Consider the following 15,595-nt stretch of genomic DNA (forward strand, 5'->3'; position numbering starts at 1 on the left):
TTCATTGTTACCTTAATTATTCCTTTGGATAGTATTGACTATTGTGGCAAGAGCTCAAAGAGTGTTAATGATTAATAAGAAGTTGTTTGTCTGAGTACATCAGGTGGAAGAATTTGCTTGAGGTGGAATAACTGAGATATGACCCTGTGCAAAGCAGTCCAGAGAAGTGGAGGCAGTATCTCTTAGGATAACTCAGGAGACAGGGAGGCAGAGGTGAGACTGCTACGCTGTCCACACAGTTTACCACACCCACTGTAGGGGGCGCTGTCAGCTGGAGGGAGTGGGATGCTGCCCCAGCTGGGGCATCCCTGGAAGGCACTGCCCATCTTTGTATAGGTGTCAGTTACTTAGATACCAATAAGTAGAAGAGGTCTGAATAGTGTCAACAGTACTTACACACAGCTTAAGCTAACGCAAATACAAACTCTTTCCTTTTAGATGTTAGAGTATATTATTTTTATCTGTTCTGTGGATGATTTTTGATATTACAAGTGTCACCAAGCTAAGACAAGCATTGCACACAATTATGCAACTTTCCTCTTGAGGGAACATAATGAATTCTGTGTTAATATTTATATAGAACAATTTATTATTTACTTCAGCTTTGCGTGAAAAGCTAAACTTCAATCATTTGGACCAATTGAGTGGAAGAAATTATATTACTGTCAGGCACATATTCATTTCCCTAACTTGACTTCCTGAGGCTTGCCTGTTGGGACATCCGCTTTAATGATGGATAACGGTGAGAAAGTCAGCAGCGGTTCTGTGGCAAGAACACTGGATTCCATCTGGAATCCCCATTTATGGATCAGGCTTCCCCACTACCAGCTATGTACCCGTATATCAGAAATGTCATCTTTTAAGTTATTTGTCTCCTCTGTAAATAAATGACATTGAATTGGACCACTTTCAAGCTCTAAAATGGCATTATACTGATTAATTTTATATACCAGAGATTTATTCAAAACCTCCAAGGCATCATAAAAGGAATATCCAAAGTATCTAAATGACTGAAATTATTATTATTTTTTAAACAGTTTAAAATATTATGCAACTGCTTTGTGATTAACAATGTTCTAAGCACTTGGAATATGGTACTTGATTTAAAAATTTTTTTTAGCCAAAACCGGTTTAGCTCGGTGGATAGAGTGTCGGCCTGCGGACTGAAGGGTCTCAGGTTCGATTCCGGTCAAGGGCATGTACCTTGGTTGCGGGCACATCCCCAGTGTGAGGTGTGCAGGAGGCAGCTGGTCGATGTTTCTCTCTCATCGATGTTTCTAACTCTCTATCCCTCTCCCTTCCTCTCTGTAAAAAATCAATAAAAATATATTAAAAAAAATTTTTTTTAAGTAATTCTATAATGAAAATTTTATCTCCAATCATATCTAATAAAAGAGTAATATGCAAATTAACCATCACTCCATCACAAAGATGGTGGCGGCCACGGAGCTGGAGCAAGCAGGAGGCTTGGTTGCCCAAGGCAATGGAGGAAGCCAAGCTTCCCGCCTGCCCTGCCGGCCCTCAGCTCCACTCAAGGCTACACAGTTTCAATTATAGAAGATAAATAAACCCAAGATACCTACATCCAGCCTGCGGGCATGGCCAGCCTGAAAACGGCCCTCAGCCCCTCACCCAGGCTGGCCACACCCCCATGGGGTGAGGGTCCCCACTGGGGGGCTTTACAAGCCTGCAAACAGCCATCAGCCCCTCACCCAGGCTGGCCACACCCCCATGGGGTGAGGGTCCCCACTGGGGGGCTTTACAAGCCTGCAAACAGCCATCAACCCCTCACCCAGGCTGGCCAGGCACCCCAGTGGGACCCCCACCCTGATCCGGGACACCCTTCCGGGCAAACCAGCTGGCCCCCACCCGTGTACCAGGCCTCTATCCTATATAATAAAAGGGTAATATGCAAATTGACCCTAACAGCAGAACAATTGGGAATGACTGATCACTATGACACACACTGACCACCAGGGGGCAGACACTCAATGCAGAAGATGCCCCCTGGTGGTCAGTGCTCCCACAGGGGGAGCTCTGCTCAGCCATAAGCCAGGCTGATGGCTGCCAGCACAGCCGTGGTGGCGGGAGCCTCTCCCGCCTCCTCAGCAGAACTAAGGATGTCCTACTGCAGCTTAGGCCTGCTCCCTGCTGGTAAGTGGACATCCCCCAAGGGCTGCCGGACTGCCAGAGGGATGTCTGACTGCCAGCTTGGGCCCAATCCCCCAGGGAGTGGGCCTAAACCAGCAAGTGGACATCCCCCGAGGGGACCCAGACTGCGAGAGGGCACAGGCCGAGCTGAGGGATCCCGCCCCTCCCCCGCCATCAAGTGCACAAAGTTTTGTGCACTGGGCCTCTAGTGTACATATAACAAAACAAAAACAACAAAAAATGGAGGATTTGAAAATGTTCAAGTAACTTGTCCACAATCATTTACTTAATAAGTATTAAGATTGACAATCTAACCCAGGTTTATCTAACTCAAAAGCCTTTTATATTGATGGATATGTTTTCCTAAAGTGCTTTAAAATAGCTTTTTCTTTAAGAAGATAAATATCTTTCATGATAAACTTTGTTATTTTCTTGCTTAGCAAACCCTTTTAGTCAATGCCATGATAACTTCAACCTAGCTTAAGAGGATGCTAATCAACACATTTGGAAGTGCTGAAGAATGCATTAAGAATTCTTGACTGTAATTCTCAAAACTCATTCTGGCATAAAGTTGGATTTGTATATGAGACTTAGCATTCTTTGTCACCTGCCATGCTTCCATTGCTTTGCTCAAGCTATTCCCTAGAATGTTCATCACAGTTTTCTACTAGCAAACTCTTTCTAATTCTTCACATAAATCCCTGCTCAAATGTCACCTCCACACCATAAGTCCCTAACATCCCCAAGAAGAATTAATTGTTCTCCTCTCTGTGTTCCCACCTGTGTTAGTGTGCTAATCACATTCCATTATAGCCATCTGTCTTCTTGTCAGGCCTCCCCAGCGAGTCAGGCAGTTCAAAGAGGGGACCACACATTCACCTGTGTATCCCCTGAAGTCTCTCACATAGTAGGCCCTCAGCAAGTATTTATTTAATAGAACTGAATTATTCAACTTCCCAGCAACCCTGGGATAGGATAATGTAAGCATCCTCTTTGAGCTAATGTGCTCAGAAACTCTACAAACACAGGTTTCTATGACAACCAACCAGCTAGGAGAAAGCAAGTGCTGTGATGCTTGCCATGATTTTGAAGCTCGCTGCCTGATTTTCATTAGGCCCCCTCGGGCTCTCTAGTCCCTGTTCAGTGGGACCAGAATCCGTTTCCAAGACTATTTGCATACTGTTATTATTCGGCATCTGTTGCTATGCATCGTCCTTGTGTTTGCTGTGGCTGGATTTCCTCCAGAGATAAGTAATGAGGGCATTAAATCAGGTATCTCTTAAGCCCAGCTCAGTCATGAATGAAGCAGTATGGGCCAGGCACTCTCAGCACTATTTCTAGCAGCCACCCATGGAGCCAGCAGTGGAGTATGCACTACAGTTCAATAGAAATACAGTTGAGTGCTGAGGTTTGCACTCAAACCTGCACCAAATGTTAGAAAGGGACTGACAGTGTGTTTCTTGCTTTGACAAAGGATGCTTTCTCTGTGCGGCATGATTTAGGACAACAGTAGATGCAGGAAGACTCCTGTAAATACCCCCTCTTTCAACTTTTAAAGGCCTATATTTGTGCAGCATGATAGGGGATGGCAGTAGATGCACCTTCTTTCATTCCTACCAACATCCTTCCCCGAATCTGCTTTTTGTTAAAACATATATATAATCAGTCATTTACTATCCCAGTGAAACTCACAGGTCTCTTTGAGATTTTGTCCAGTCAGTGGAATGGTGTGTTGGTCTTAACTTGGAGTCTGGAAATCTGGACTAAGTGCCGGGGTCCAACCCCAGCGGGTCCAGGGGTCCCCAAAGGTGTGGACGGAGTTGGCGAAGAAGGAAGGACACGGAGACAGCATTCAGTTGATCAGCAGCCTAGCCAGGATCTCTAGCCAGATCTCCAGCCAAGTTCTGGTCTGGATCTCCAGCGAAGTTCTGGTTAGGATCTCAAGCCAGGTTCTGTGTCCATGTTCTCTTGCTAGGTTCTCCAGGTTCTCCAGCCAGGTTCTGTAGCCATGTTCCCTCGCTAGGTTCTCCAGCCAGGTTCTGTCCAGGTTCTCCAGCCAGGTTCAGTCACCAGGTTCTAGTCAGGTTCTCTTGCCAATTTCTGTAGTCAGGTTCAGTCCAGGATCTTTTGCCATGTTCTCTCGCTAGGTTCTGTCTCTAGGTTCTGAGGCCAGTTTCTGTCCAGGATCTTTTGCCATGTTCTCTCCAGGGAAGTTCTTCTGTCTCTAGGTTCTGTGTAGGTTCTGTCTTCTTGGTTCTGTCTTCTTACATCTGTATTTATACCAGTTGATTCCAATCCTATCAATCTCTATTCCAAAGGTTAGGGCGTTTCTTATCTCCATTCCAGGGAGTAAAGATTATGTAGCTTAAGCATGATTGTTCGTAGTTAAAGTGATTAATTACCCGCCTGGCACTTAGTTAAGAGGTTTTATTCCCTCCCTAACTTCAGGGGAAAATCCCTACCTGGGGAAACAGCCTTTCTCAGAGACCTTGGTTAAAACACATAGTGCCTAGAAGGTGAGCAAACAGATTAAGAACAGTATGCCATATGTGCCAGGTCCCTTGAAACAGCAAGCATGGACCTGCTCCCGGCAACTAAGGTCTATGGCATGAGCAAATCAGTTCGCCTCCCTGAATGCCCTGTCCCTCCTCTCAGGTGGTGGGAGGTATAACAATGCTATGTGTATCATTTTGTTTGCCGTGCTCCGCATAAGCACATTCATTATGGATGCAGGAGACCATTGCAAACTATAAAGTGCTAAACAGGTATTGACTATTAAGGATTTATGATTTAAGCTGCAAAGATACAGTCTCAGGAAATGGCCCATTTTGTATAGTGTTACAAGATGCCTTACAGGTTGGGTCAGATAAGCTTCTAGTAACAAATACCAACTGCTAATAGGATTAATGTCTTTTTAAAGAAATCTTGCATTACTGCCATCAAATCTGAAGTTCCCATATTAGTCACTGTTTTGAGTAAAAGCATTTAGGAATTCTGTTAAAATGTAGAACCTGAATGTTTAAATTCCCTTAAGGATTTTAAAATAAATATTTTAAAAATTGTAAATAGAAAAAAGAGAATACCTAATTTTAGAAGAGAACATATTTAGAAGCAGAACAGGAAAACCAGAAATCATAAAAAAAAAGAAAAATATATTTCATTAGACACATTTTAAATAACCGACAAAAGTCAAGAAAAGAAAAATAGACTAAAAAATAAAACTTTTCCACATATATGATAAATATAGTCAGTAAATAGAAAAAAATACAAATCTTTATCAGACAAAGAAAAATGTATCTCTTTTCACTAGTAATCAGAGAAATATAAACTAAAACATTAATGAAACAATTTTTAAAACATATATTAGATTAAAAAATTTTAAATATCCACATATAATACCAAATATTAGTGAAGATCTGGGGAAATGAATACTCTCATATGCTGCTGATAGAATAATAAATTGTTTAATTTGGAATAAGCAACATCAGTATCTATTAGTATCTAAAATATACATATCTTTTCATTTAGTAAATGGGCGTTTGGTTGCTTTGCTTTAAAAAATGCAAACACTAATATGTAAGGATCAACTATATTATAGGTATGTTTAATTCAAAATATTTGTGGTGAAAAAATTGGAGAGGAAATTCATTATTTTTCATAAATAAGAGAATGGTTGAGTAAATTATGGTATGGTACCATGAAATATCATATCATTATTTTTAAACATGATCTAGAAGTATTTGCTTCCTTGGTGGATGGTCATTTTACATATTGTAAAGTGAAAAATGCAACTTCCAGATTGACGTCCATAGTATGACCCTTCTTTAGTAAAACAAATTAATACATAAATTAATCTCCATAGATTTCAGCATATTTTATAGAGTAAAAAGAGTGAAGAAATATGTTAAACTGATAACAAATAGATAGGTGATGATGATAGATAGATAGATGATAGATAGATAGATAGATAGATAGATAGATAGATAGATAGATAGATTTGAGATCTTAGTGCTTGAATTTGTCCTTTGGGAGATTCCCCTAAAACACCAGCTCTTATGCCTTTAAAATGCATAATAATCACTTGTTAGGAAACAGTTAAAAAGTGCAGATTCCTGTTAATACCCTGGATATTTTTATTTAATAGGTCAAGAACTTAGGTAATCTTGAGTAATTCCCTCACTGAAACATGGGTTTCTAGAGTAGAGAATCAAACCTATTTTTTTCTTTCTGCAACCCTTCCCCTAACTTACACATACATTTCTAAATTTCTTTTTGGTTTCCTTAAAGAAAGGTAGATCTGAGTTCCAAATGAAGAAATGAACATTGTAAAAGGATTTTAAAAGAAAGACTGAAGCCCTAACCGGTTTGGCTCAGTGGATAGAGCGTCGGCCTGCAGACTGAAAGGTCACAGGTTTGATTCTGGCCGAGGGCATGTACCTTGGTTGCGGGCACATCCCTGGTGGGGGTGTGCAGGAGGCAGCTGATTGATGTTTCTCTCTCATTGATATTTCTAACTCTCTGTCCCTCTCTTTTCCTCTCTGTGAAAAATCAATAAAATATATTTTTTTAAAATAAGAGAGACTGAAGTTTGTCATAAACACATAGATGGGAAATGTATAGGACAAAAACAGTATCTAAGTCAAGAGAAATATGTGAAAACATTCTAGGGGACATAACAGATCCTTTACCTGGGACTCATTGATTGTAAGTAATTTTTAAATCTGGTTTAGGCAGAAGATGAGAATTTTTGAGGCTGCAGGGATGTCTTATGAACCAAAGGTAGGAAGTGCAGCCAAGTCTTCCAAGGGCTCTGAATAGGAACAGGAAGTGCCATGAGGAGCAGGTTACTCTTTCTGTCTCCACTGGACTGTTCATTGCTCGCCTCTGTGTCTCATTGCATATTTGGTTCATTCTTTCACTCTCTTTCTCTGCTGAAGTTTCTTCTCTGCTTGTCCATACACAGGCATCAAGTGTGGCCACCCTGGTCCTGGCTACACGTCATTTCTCAGATGATGTTTCTAATGCAGACGAGCAGCAGCTTTAAGCCCTTATTTTAAGATCTCAGGCAAAAAGACATGTTAGCATCGCTCCTGTTGATGGATTGGATTCCAGTGGGTCAAGTGCTCCTGGTACCAACTAACTGTGGCAGTGGAGGGATAGAGTCACATGGAACAAGCTAGTTGCAGGCTGCCACAGCTCAGGTGCACCCAGTCTTCAGAGAAGAGGAGTGAAGGTGGAGCACTTTCCCCAAAACATGTGCACTTCCTCCCATCTCTGTCAGAGACTAGGAGGCCAGAGGGAGTAACCAAATTCTTGGGTTCAGCCTGTGGTAAAGTCCTCTGTACTTTATGTCCTTGGGTTCCATGAGCTATGATGCATATTTATACTATAGATCCCTTTTGTGAGTAAGGTAATTTAAGTGGATTTCTATTATGTGCACACAACCTGAGTGAGTAGTTTATCTGGATAGTTAGTCCAACATCTAACAAGGTCCTACAGGAGTTGACTCAAGTCTGCAACACGTGCTCCCAGGTCTCCAGGGACTAGAAAGTTTCTTATTGTTTTAAAGTTTTGTGGGGTTTTTTTGTTTGTTTGTTTTGTTTTTTGGGTTTTTTTTTTTTGCATTCCTTATTGGTGGCTGTGGCAAAATGAGTCCTAAAGAAGTTGGACCTAATAAAACAGAGTTTCACCTCCACCCTTTACAGCTGAGAAAAGTGAGCCCGGGAAGGAGAAGAGAGTCCCTAGAGTCACAAGATGAATGAGTCACTGGTCATTGGAAGCCCTGTGTATGCTGCTTCCTTGTTCAAGTTAAGTATAGGGCTCCTCCCCTCAATCTCTGTGCCCCCTCCCATCTTCCCATCACTTACTTCTCCACTCCAGAAATAATAATAAAATTAGCAACAGCAACAGCAGCGATAACAAGAACTAACAACATGTGTTCAGTGCCCACAGTGTATGGGAACATAACTTCTTCACACACATTATTACACACACACACACACACACACACACACACACACACACACACTCATCTTATAGATGAGGAAGCAGATTATTAAAGTTTCAAGCAACAAATAGTGTCAAGTAACACAAATAGTAAGGGGGAGATTCTTTTTATATTTTGTTACTTTATATTTTGTTACTTTTGTTTTATATTTTGTTTTATATTTTTTCTCTTTAATTTTTAGAAAGAATGGAAGAAGGGGAGAGGTAGGAGAGAGAGGATTCATCATTCAGTCTCACAAATCCTAAGCCGAGGTCAGGGATCGAACCTGCAACCTAGGTACAAGCCTTTACTAGGAATCAAACCCGTGACCCTTCCTTGGGCAGGATGATGCTCTAACCACTAAGAAACACTGATCTCCCTGCTAAAAGTCCTCAGAGTATTCTGTATTTTTTCTCAGGACCCTGAGATGGTTGGTGATTATCTGTTCTGTTTGTGGAATGCAGGTGTCTTCGCAGCAGAATGAAGCACATTGCGAGAACTGTACTCACTAATGTTTCACTTAAGCCAGAAAGCACATGAGTGACTTGCAGGTATCAAATTAGATATTCTACTAAAACAAAGATTTCTCAAAAACCAGTAACTAGACATTTGATCTGGAGGCTTCACATTTCATACCTTTACCAAATGACAAAAGTAAAAGTTTGAAACACTATAATTCCCTACTGTGGCTGAGCAAAACGTATCCGGTCTTTTATTGTCCTGGTATGTATTTTCATGCTTTTGCTCAAATGCTCAGAGTTTTTACCAGGACAGTCTCTCTGCCCCTGACTTGATAGCCAGACAGAAAGGATTTGTAACCATCAAAGGGAGGTTACTGGTCACTGTTAATATTTTTGTGATTTAAATTAGTTCATGAAGGAAAACACTCAGTTACTCATTGAAAAAAGGAAATAAACAAAACAAACAATCAAAGCTCTTCTAGTCCTCACTTTCTAGCTCAAAGTAGCTCCATTCATTTAACCTTTCATTTTTATGTCCTGTTTTCTAATTCTTTAAATACATATTGCTTTTCTCTTACTTCTCATCAAACACTTAATAACTCAAAATGTGTAGCACTGAACACCAAATAAAAAGCCAATATTAGCCCTAACCGGTTTGGCTTGGTGGATAGAGCATTGGCCTGTGGACTGAAAGGTCCCAGGTTCAATTCCGATCAAGGGCATGTACCTTGGTTGTGGGCACATCCCCAGTAGGAGGTGTGTAGGAGGCAGCTGATCAATGTTTCTCTCCCACTGATGTTTCTAACTCTCTCTCCTTCTCTCTTCCTCTCTGTAAAAAAAAAAAAAAAAAAAAAAAAAAAAAAAAAAAAATCAATAAAAAATATATATTTTAAAAAAGGCAATATTAGACCTACTATGTGTTGAGTGACTGAAACAGAGTAGGAATAAGGTCTCTTTCCATTAGGCATGTTCCAATGCCTCCACATGTGCCTCACTAATACTTGGCCAGAGTTTACTCTGCTGACAGCTAGAATTCATTCTCCTATGGTGATGTTTAACATCATCGCCGGCTACGGTGTTACCTCGGAAAGGGTTTTGTGCTTAGGAAATAATGTACATGCAGTAGAATTGCATTTTATGAAAAGCCAGGAGCTCAGCCTGTCACCAACCCACTTTATGATCTGGATCAAGCTCCCTGTATCTTAGTTTCCTCCTCTCTAGATGAAGACTGAAGTTTGAGACTTGATAGTTTCAACAGTTCAACAGAGTTAACAAGGTGACACAAGTATCATTGCTCATCATGTCTAAAAAGCTTATTCTACTGTCAGGTTTTTGAAAATATACAATAAATACAGTTAGATATTCCTTCGGGGTTGCTCCATGATTCAGTTTGATGAATTCTACACAAAGGAGTAAAACATTTTCTAGAAAGATGCTGTAGAAATCTGACACTTGGAGGAGCTATGGAATTATCCTATATAATAAAGAACTAATATGCAAATGGTCAACAGGCCCTCACGCCATCATGCCAGAACAGCTCATACACTCAACTCTGGGAGAGAGGAATGGGGACCAGCCAGGCTGCGGCCCAGGAGAGGGACAAGCCGCATGGCCCACAGTCCCTTGCTGCTGTGGCCAGCCCAGGCAAAGCCAGCCTGGGTCCTGGGTACCTGTGGCCAGCCAGAGGGAGGGAAGCCCAGGTCCTAGTGCCTGTGACCAGCTGGAGGAGGGAATCCTGGGTCCTGGGTGCAGGCAAGGCAGAAATGATTAGGGGAGATCAGGCCAGAGGGGGAGCAGTTAGGGGCAATTAGGCAAGCAGAGGGGTTAAGGGTGATCAGTCAGGCAGGTGAGTGGTTAGGAGCCAGATTGTGAAAGGCAACTGGGCATCCCCCGAGGGGTCCCGGATTGGAGAGGGTGCAGGCTGGGCTGAGGGGCCCCCTCTCCCCTTTCTCCCCCATGCATGAATTTCATGCACTGAGCCTCTAGTACAGCAGTTCTCAACCTGTGGGTATTGACCCCTTTGGGGGTTGAATGACCCTTTCACAGGGGTTGCCTAAGGCTATCAGAAAACACATATATAATTACATCTTGTTTTTGTGATTAATCACTATGCTTTAATTATGTTCAATTTGTAACAATGAAATTGGGGGTCACCACAACATGAGGAACTGTATTAAAGGGTTGTGGCATTAGGAAGGCTAAGAACCACTGCTCTAGTAGGTAATAGTCAGCTAATACTATTTCAAAATATGTTGTTATGTCATTTATAAGACTGACTTTTTAAAAAGGAAGATTTTAAATGGTTATAAGGTACACAGAGATGGTAAGGGAGAGGGAGAGGGAGAGGCCATAAACTGTCAACTTACCATCACCAAAGAGAAGGGTTTGCATTACTCAGGGATCTAGGAATTAGCAGGACAGCCTATGAGCGGCTTCAGGCGTAAGGGAAATGTGAAGCTCTTAAAAACCATGTTCTGATTAAGAATGTGCTTGCATGGAAAACATAAAGCTCCTAGTGAAGACTAAATTGGAGTCCACCTTGGGAGAACATTTAGTCACAAAGGAAAATAGCGTGTTTTACAGCATGAAGGACACATTGAAATCCTGAATTAAAAGAGCTCAAAGAAAAAGGGTTTGGAGGCAGATGAAAGCATGTGGCACTGCCATATTCTATTTCCAACTGTCCCAACCAGGGACTTTTGGGGAAGATGGACATGGCATAAGTAGGGATTTCCCTCTCTTCAACTGAGATCATGAGTCCTAAAGGGAGATATACCTGAAGCTGCTGTGGCCATCTTTGCCATTGTATGGAGCGTCTCTGTCTGGGTGTAAAGACCACACATTGCAAAACATTATTTCTTAAACCATGATTCATAGAAAAATGACCACATGCTTGAGGGTTAGGACAATATCAAATTATTATAAAAAGTTTGTAAATGCCTACTCTTGAGTTCGGTAGTACTTGTTGACTCACACACAAATAATGAATAGTTTGCAGACTAGCCCCAGTCCGCAGACCATACTTTGAGTAGCATTCTGATAAGGCAGGGTGAAGAGATAAAGACAGATTCCTATTCATTGTTTGAATACTTTACCTGGATCTATCTAAATACAAAAAACCCTAAAATGACTTAAGTGATTTGCTTAATTTAGCTCAAGTTGGGTTTCTGTCACTACAGACTTGAAGCAGTCTTTATTAAAACACACAGCTAGGATGCTGCCAATCATTCTTTCTCAAACCATGGCTGGCATCATTAATCCATCACAGCATTCTTTCCCATAATATTCAGACACAGCATCAAAGTTCTAAATATAGTGTTCAATGTAGCCTTTAGCTGAAAATCAGAGTTTCCAAAGTCATTTAAGCCTACCTAGTATTCCTGAAGCCCTCCTCCTGAGATCTTACACTTAGTAAGTCCTTGCTTTTTTCTTTGTTTTGGCATATGTTTAACAAAGCAAGTCCTTGCTGTCTATGCAAATTTCATGTACTTTTCTTCTCATATAGCCAGAAAGTAAATAGAATCCAGCTGTGAATTCAGTTCTTACCTGTCGCAAATCGTACACAGTTAAGACAATGGAGATAACAGACAAGATGATGATGGCAACAGAGTATTCTATGTAACCTTGAGACATCCACAAAGTCAAGGTAAAGGCTTGGAACACATAAAATGGATTTAAAACCTGCAGGTACAAGAATAACATTTAAGTCACTTATAGTTAAGATGATGTCATTTCTTTATAGAGTTGTATTTCCCATTTTTTATAGCATCCAACAACCTCTACTATTTCAGAATTCCCTTAGAACTCCATGAATTTCGGTGGAGGCAGTGTCAAGAACATAGAATGTAATAAGGTGGAAACAAAATTATTTTAAGCACTCAAAGCCATGGCCACAAATTGATCATTATTATTTTGAATTTTCAAAAATACATTACTAATATCAAAATGCAACAATTTACATTTTTAAACATATTTACCCATAGTGGTGGAAAAACTGGATTTAGTTTCATTTTTAAACAAACTTCGTTTTGAACACTTTTAGTGCAGGTTTTTTTTTCCCCCCTCATTATCACATGCTATAGATTTAGTCAAACGATGCAATGAAAATTAAAGATTCTAATTTTACCCGGACATTTTAAAATAACCTACTCTTATGTTACAGATCTTAGAAAGATCCTCTGACAGCCCGTCAAGTCAGCATAGGCCTTCCCTTGAACAGGAGAAGCAGTGAAGAAAAAGGTGTTAGCCAAGTCTGCAGTAAAAACCAGGGGCAGATTGCATTGCCAGCCCCAAAGCTAGATATCTGTGCAGGTATATTTTGGTAATACATTCAACTACATTTCCTGCTGATTTCTCTATTAATGATAGTAGCAGAGCAACCTGAGGGGGGAGTGCTAGAGATGGTCAGGTGACACACACAAGTAGTGAGAATTAAAGAGCCCATCTGAGCAAAGCAAGGATTCTTTTCTTGGTGAAGCACTCTTTATGATGATTATAAATTAGATGAAATACCTAAAACCAGTGCCATTCTTTCTTACCTCTATTTTCTATAGTTCTCTAATATGTTAATTACACTTCTACTTTAGTCCTAAAAATGAACTGATATCTGGTTAAGAAGTGAATAGACTGTACCTTAAGAGTTTCTTAAACCCTTAGGTATATTTTGTACATTAAAAAAGCTGTTGTTCCTTGATGGTTTTGTTCCTTTATGGTATTATTTCTATTGCACAATGATTTTTTTTGTTTACAAATTATAGCTTTTCTGGTTGCTTGGCATAAAATGTTCTAATTGTAGATTATGCATTAATGATAATATGATTTCCAGTTTATAAACTCAGTAGAAAATTTGTTAAATACTTCTTGTTAAATACCATCATAATTAATGTAGTTCTCTTATTCAATATTGTTTTGAAACCAAATGTGAGAAAAACAGTTTTACTTGCTTTTTTTTCTATTAAAGGCCTGGTAAGTAAGTGCCAGAAAAATACTAGCACTTCTTTCAACATAGATCAATTGACACCTGGGGGAGTATTTGGCAATTTGAAAATGTACTTGAATAAGAAGTTTAAGAAGCAGCCTGCTTTTTCAGAATGGCAGAGTCTGTGTATACGTGGGGACAGGGGGTAAGTGGAAAATCTGTCCTTTCCACTCCATTTTGCTGTGAACCTAAGGTAAAGAGTCTAATAAAAATTTATTTTATAAAAGATATGACCATGATCAAAAATAAAATAAAATTACCACCGTTGTGGATTAGAAATAGACTAGAAACATGCAACTGAGTGAGGACTAACGTGATCAGCCTACTGAGTTCCAGACAAGGACAGAAGAGGGATAGACAGAAGCTCAGTTGTAGTGGGACTAGACAGAAAGTGTCCCATAAGTGGCAGGGGACAAAACCCACGCTTGCAGAGCAAAACATGGGTAGCAATGGGGTTCCCCTGCCCAAGAGCAGAGGTTGAGAAAAGTCATAACAAGCAGTGGTTCACCAGCAGAGAGAGAAGTAGGACAGAACAGAGATCATGGTGCAATTGTGCACTTGTCCAAGCCCCAGCCTGGCTCAGCACCTGCACCTCCCAGGGCGCAGACCCAAACCTCCTGTATAGGCCCTATTTCTGAACTGGGGACCTGAGGGGACCAGTAAGAGGCAAAACGCAGAGCCACTAAAGAGGGAGAGTGAGTACAGAAAGACAGACAAAAATGAAGGAGGAGGAGAAATCCCACTTGAGGTGAGTTTACCAAAAAGGTAAAATAACTTCAAAGCACACAAAGAAAATACTCTAAAAAACAAACATAAAAAATCTGCCAACAAAGGAAGAAGTCATTCTCAGAAAATGGAAATAGCAGAGCAATATTTTTTTAAAAAAGACCAAAATAGTATGTCTAAAATTCTCAAAAACATCATAGCAATCTAAGCATTGCCACCCCCCCACCCCCGCCACCATAATCACTATAAAAATTTTAAGAAAAAAAACAGGAGATTATGAAACAGGACTCTTCCCTCAGACTGGGAAGAGATGTTTTAAAATAGATTTGAATTTAAAACAAGTGATTATTGAAAGGGACCAATTAGAAATCCTGGAACAACAATATATATTTTTAAAAATATTTTTTAAAATAGGAAACCTCAATAGGTAAGAAAGGCATAAACTAAAGGAAGTGGGGTAATAACAAAAAGAATTCGTACGAAAATAGATTTTGTTCACATCAAAATACCTGTGTGTTGCTTAAGATTCCCCTGAGTAGTAGAAAATAAAAAGTAAAGGATGGGATAAGAAGAGAGAGTTGAATGTTTGGCAAGACAGCCAAAATAAATTGGTTGTTTTTTTTTTTTGTTTTTTTAAAAAAAAAAAAAGTTTATTGTGATGGTTCATTTTATGTGTAAACTTGGCTAAGATGCAGTGCTCAGTTTGGTCAGACCTTAGACCAGATGTTGCTGTGAAGGTATTTTGCAGATGTGATTAACCTTTACAATCAGTTGACTTTAAGTATATGAGATTGCCCTTGACAATATGGGTTGAAAACCTTAAGAGCAAAAACTGAGATTTCCCAGAGAGAAGGAATTCTGCCTTAAGATTGCATTATAGAAATCTTCCTGAGTTTCCAGCCCACCAGTTGCCCTACACATTTCAAAGGCAAGACAGTGACATCAACTCTTCTCTCAATTTCCAGACTGCCTCCTGCCCTACAGATTTCAGGTTTGCAAGCCTCCACAATTGTGAACCAACTCCTTCAAAAACATTCACATCTATATGTAAAAAAAAAAGTAAAGGATGAGAGTTCTTTTGTTTGTTTTTCCAAAAAGAAAGCAAAAGATAGTTACCTGTTTAATAAGCAGCTTCCATATGGGTTGAATTTCCACCTCAATGGCATTGGGCCCACATACAAGTCTCCTGTAGGAGATTAGTCATTGATTAGCGTCATACTTCCAAACTCATGAATAAGTGAATACAGGCCAAACTGAGCAGAAGTCACTTCGCTATCTTTTTTGGGGGATCTT

The 15,595-nt window shown here is 40.2% G+C and overlaps 1 protein-coding gene across 1 annotated transcript in view; it reads right to left on the reverse strand.

Moving 5' to 3' along the window:
- ATP13A5 (ATPase 13A5) overlaps positions 1 to 15,595 on the reverse strand; it is a gene marked incomplete at its 5' end in the record, with an annotated part of 106,004 nt that overhangs the window by 66,432 nt on the left and 23,977 nt on the right. Inside the window, 2 exons of the mRNA XM_081087045.1 lie at positions 12,145 to 12,279; positions 15,419 to 15,488. Of these exons, the coding sequence (XP_080943171.1) occupies positions 12,145 to 12,279; positions 15,419 to 15,488 (205 nt within the window). The remainder of the gene's footprint in view (positions 1 to 12,144; positions 12,280 to 15,418; positions 15,489 to 15,595) is intronic.

This window comes from Myotis nattereri (genome assembly GCF_964212035.1).
Source record: "Myotis nattereri genome assembly, chromosome: 3".
NCBI classification, from domain to species: domain Eukaryota; kingdom Metazoa; phylum Chordata; class Mammalia; order Chiroptera; family Vespertilionidae; genus Myotis; species Myotis nattereri.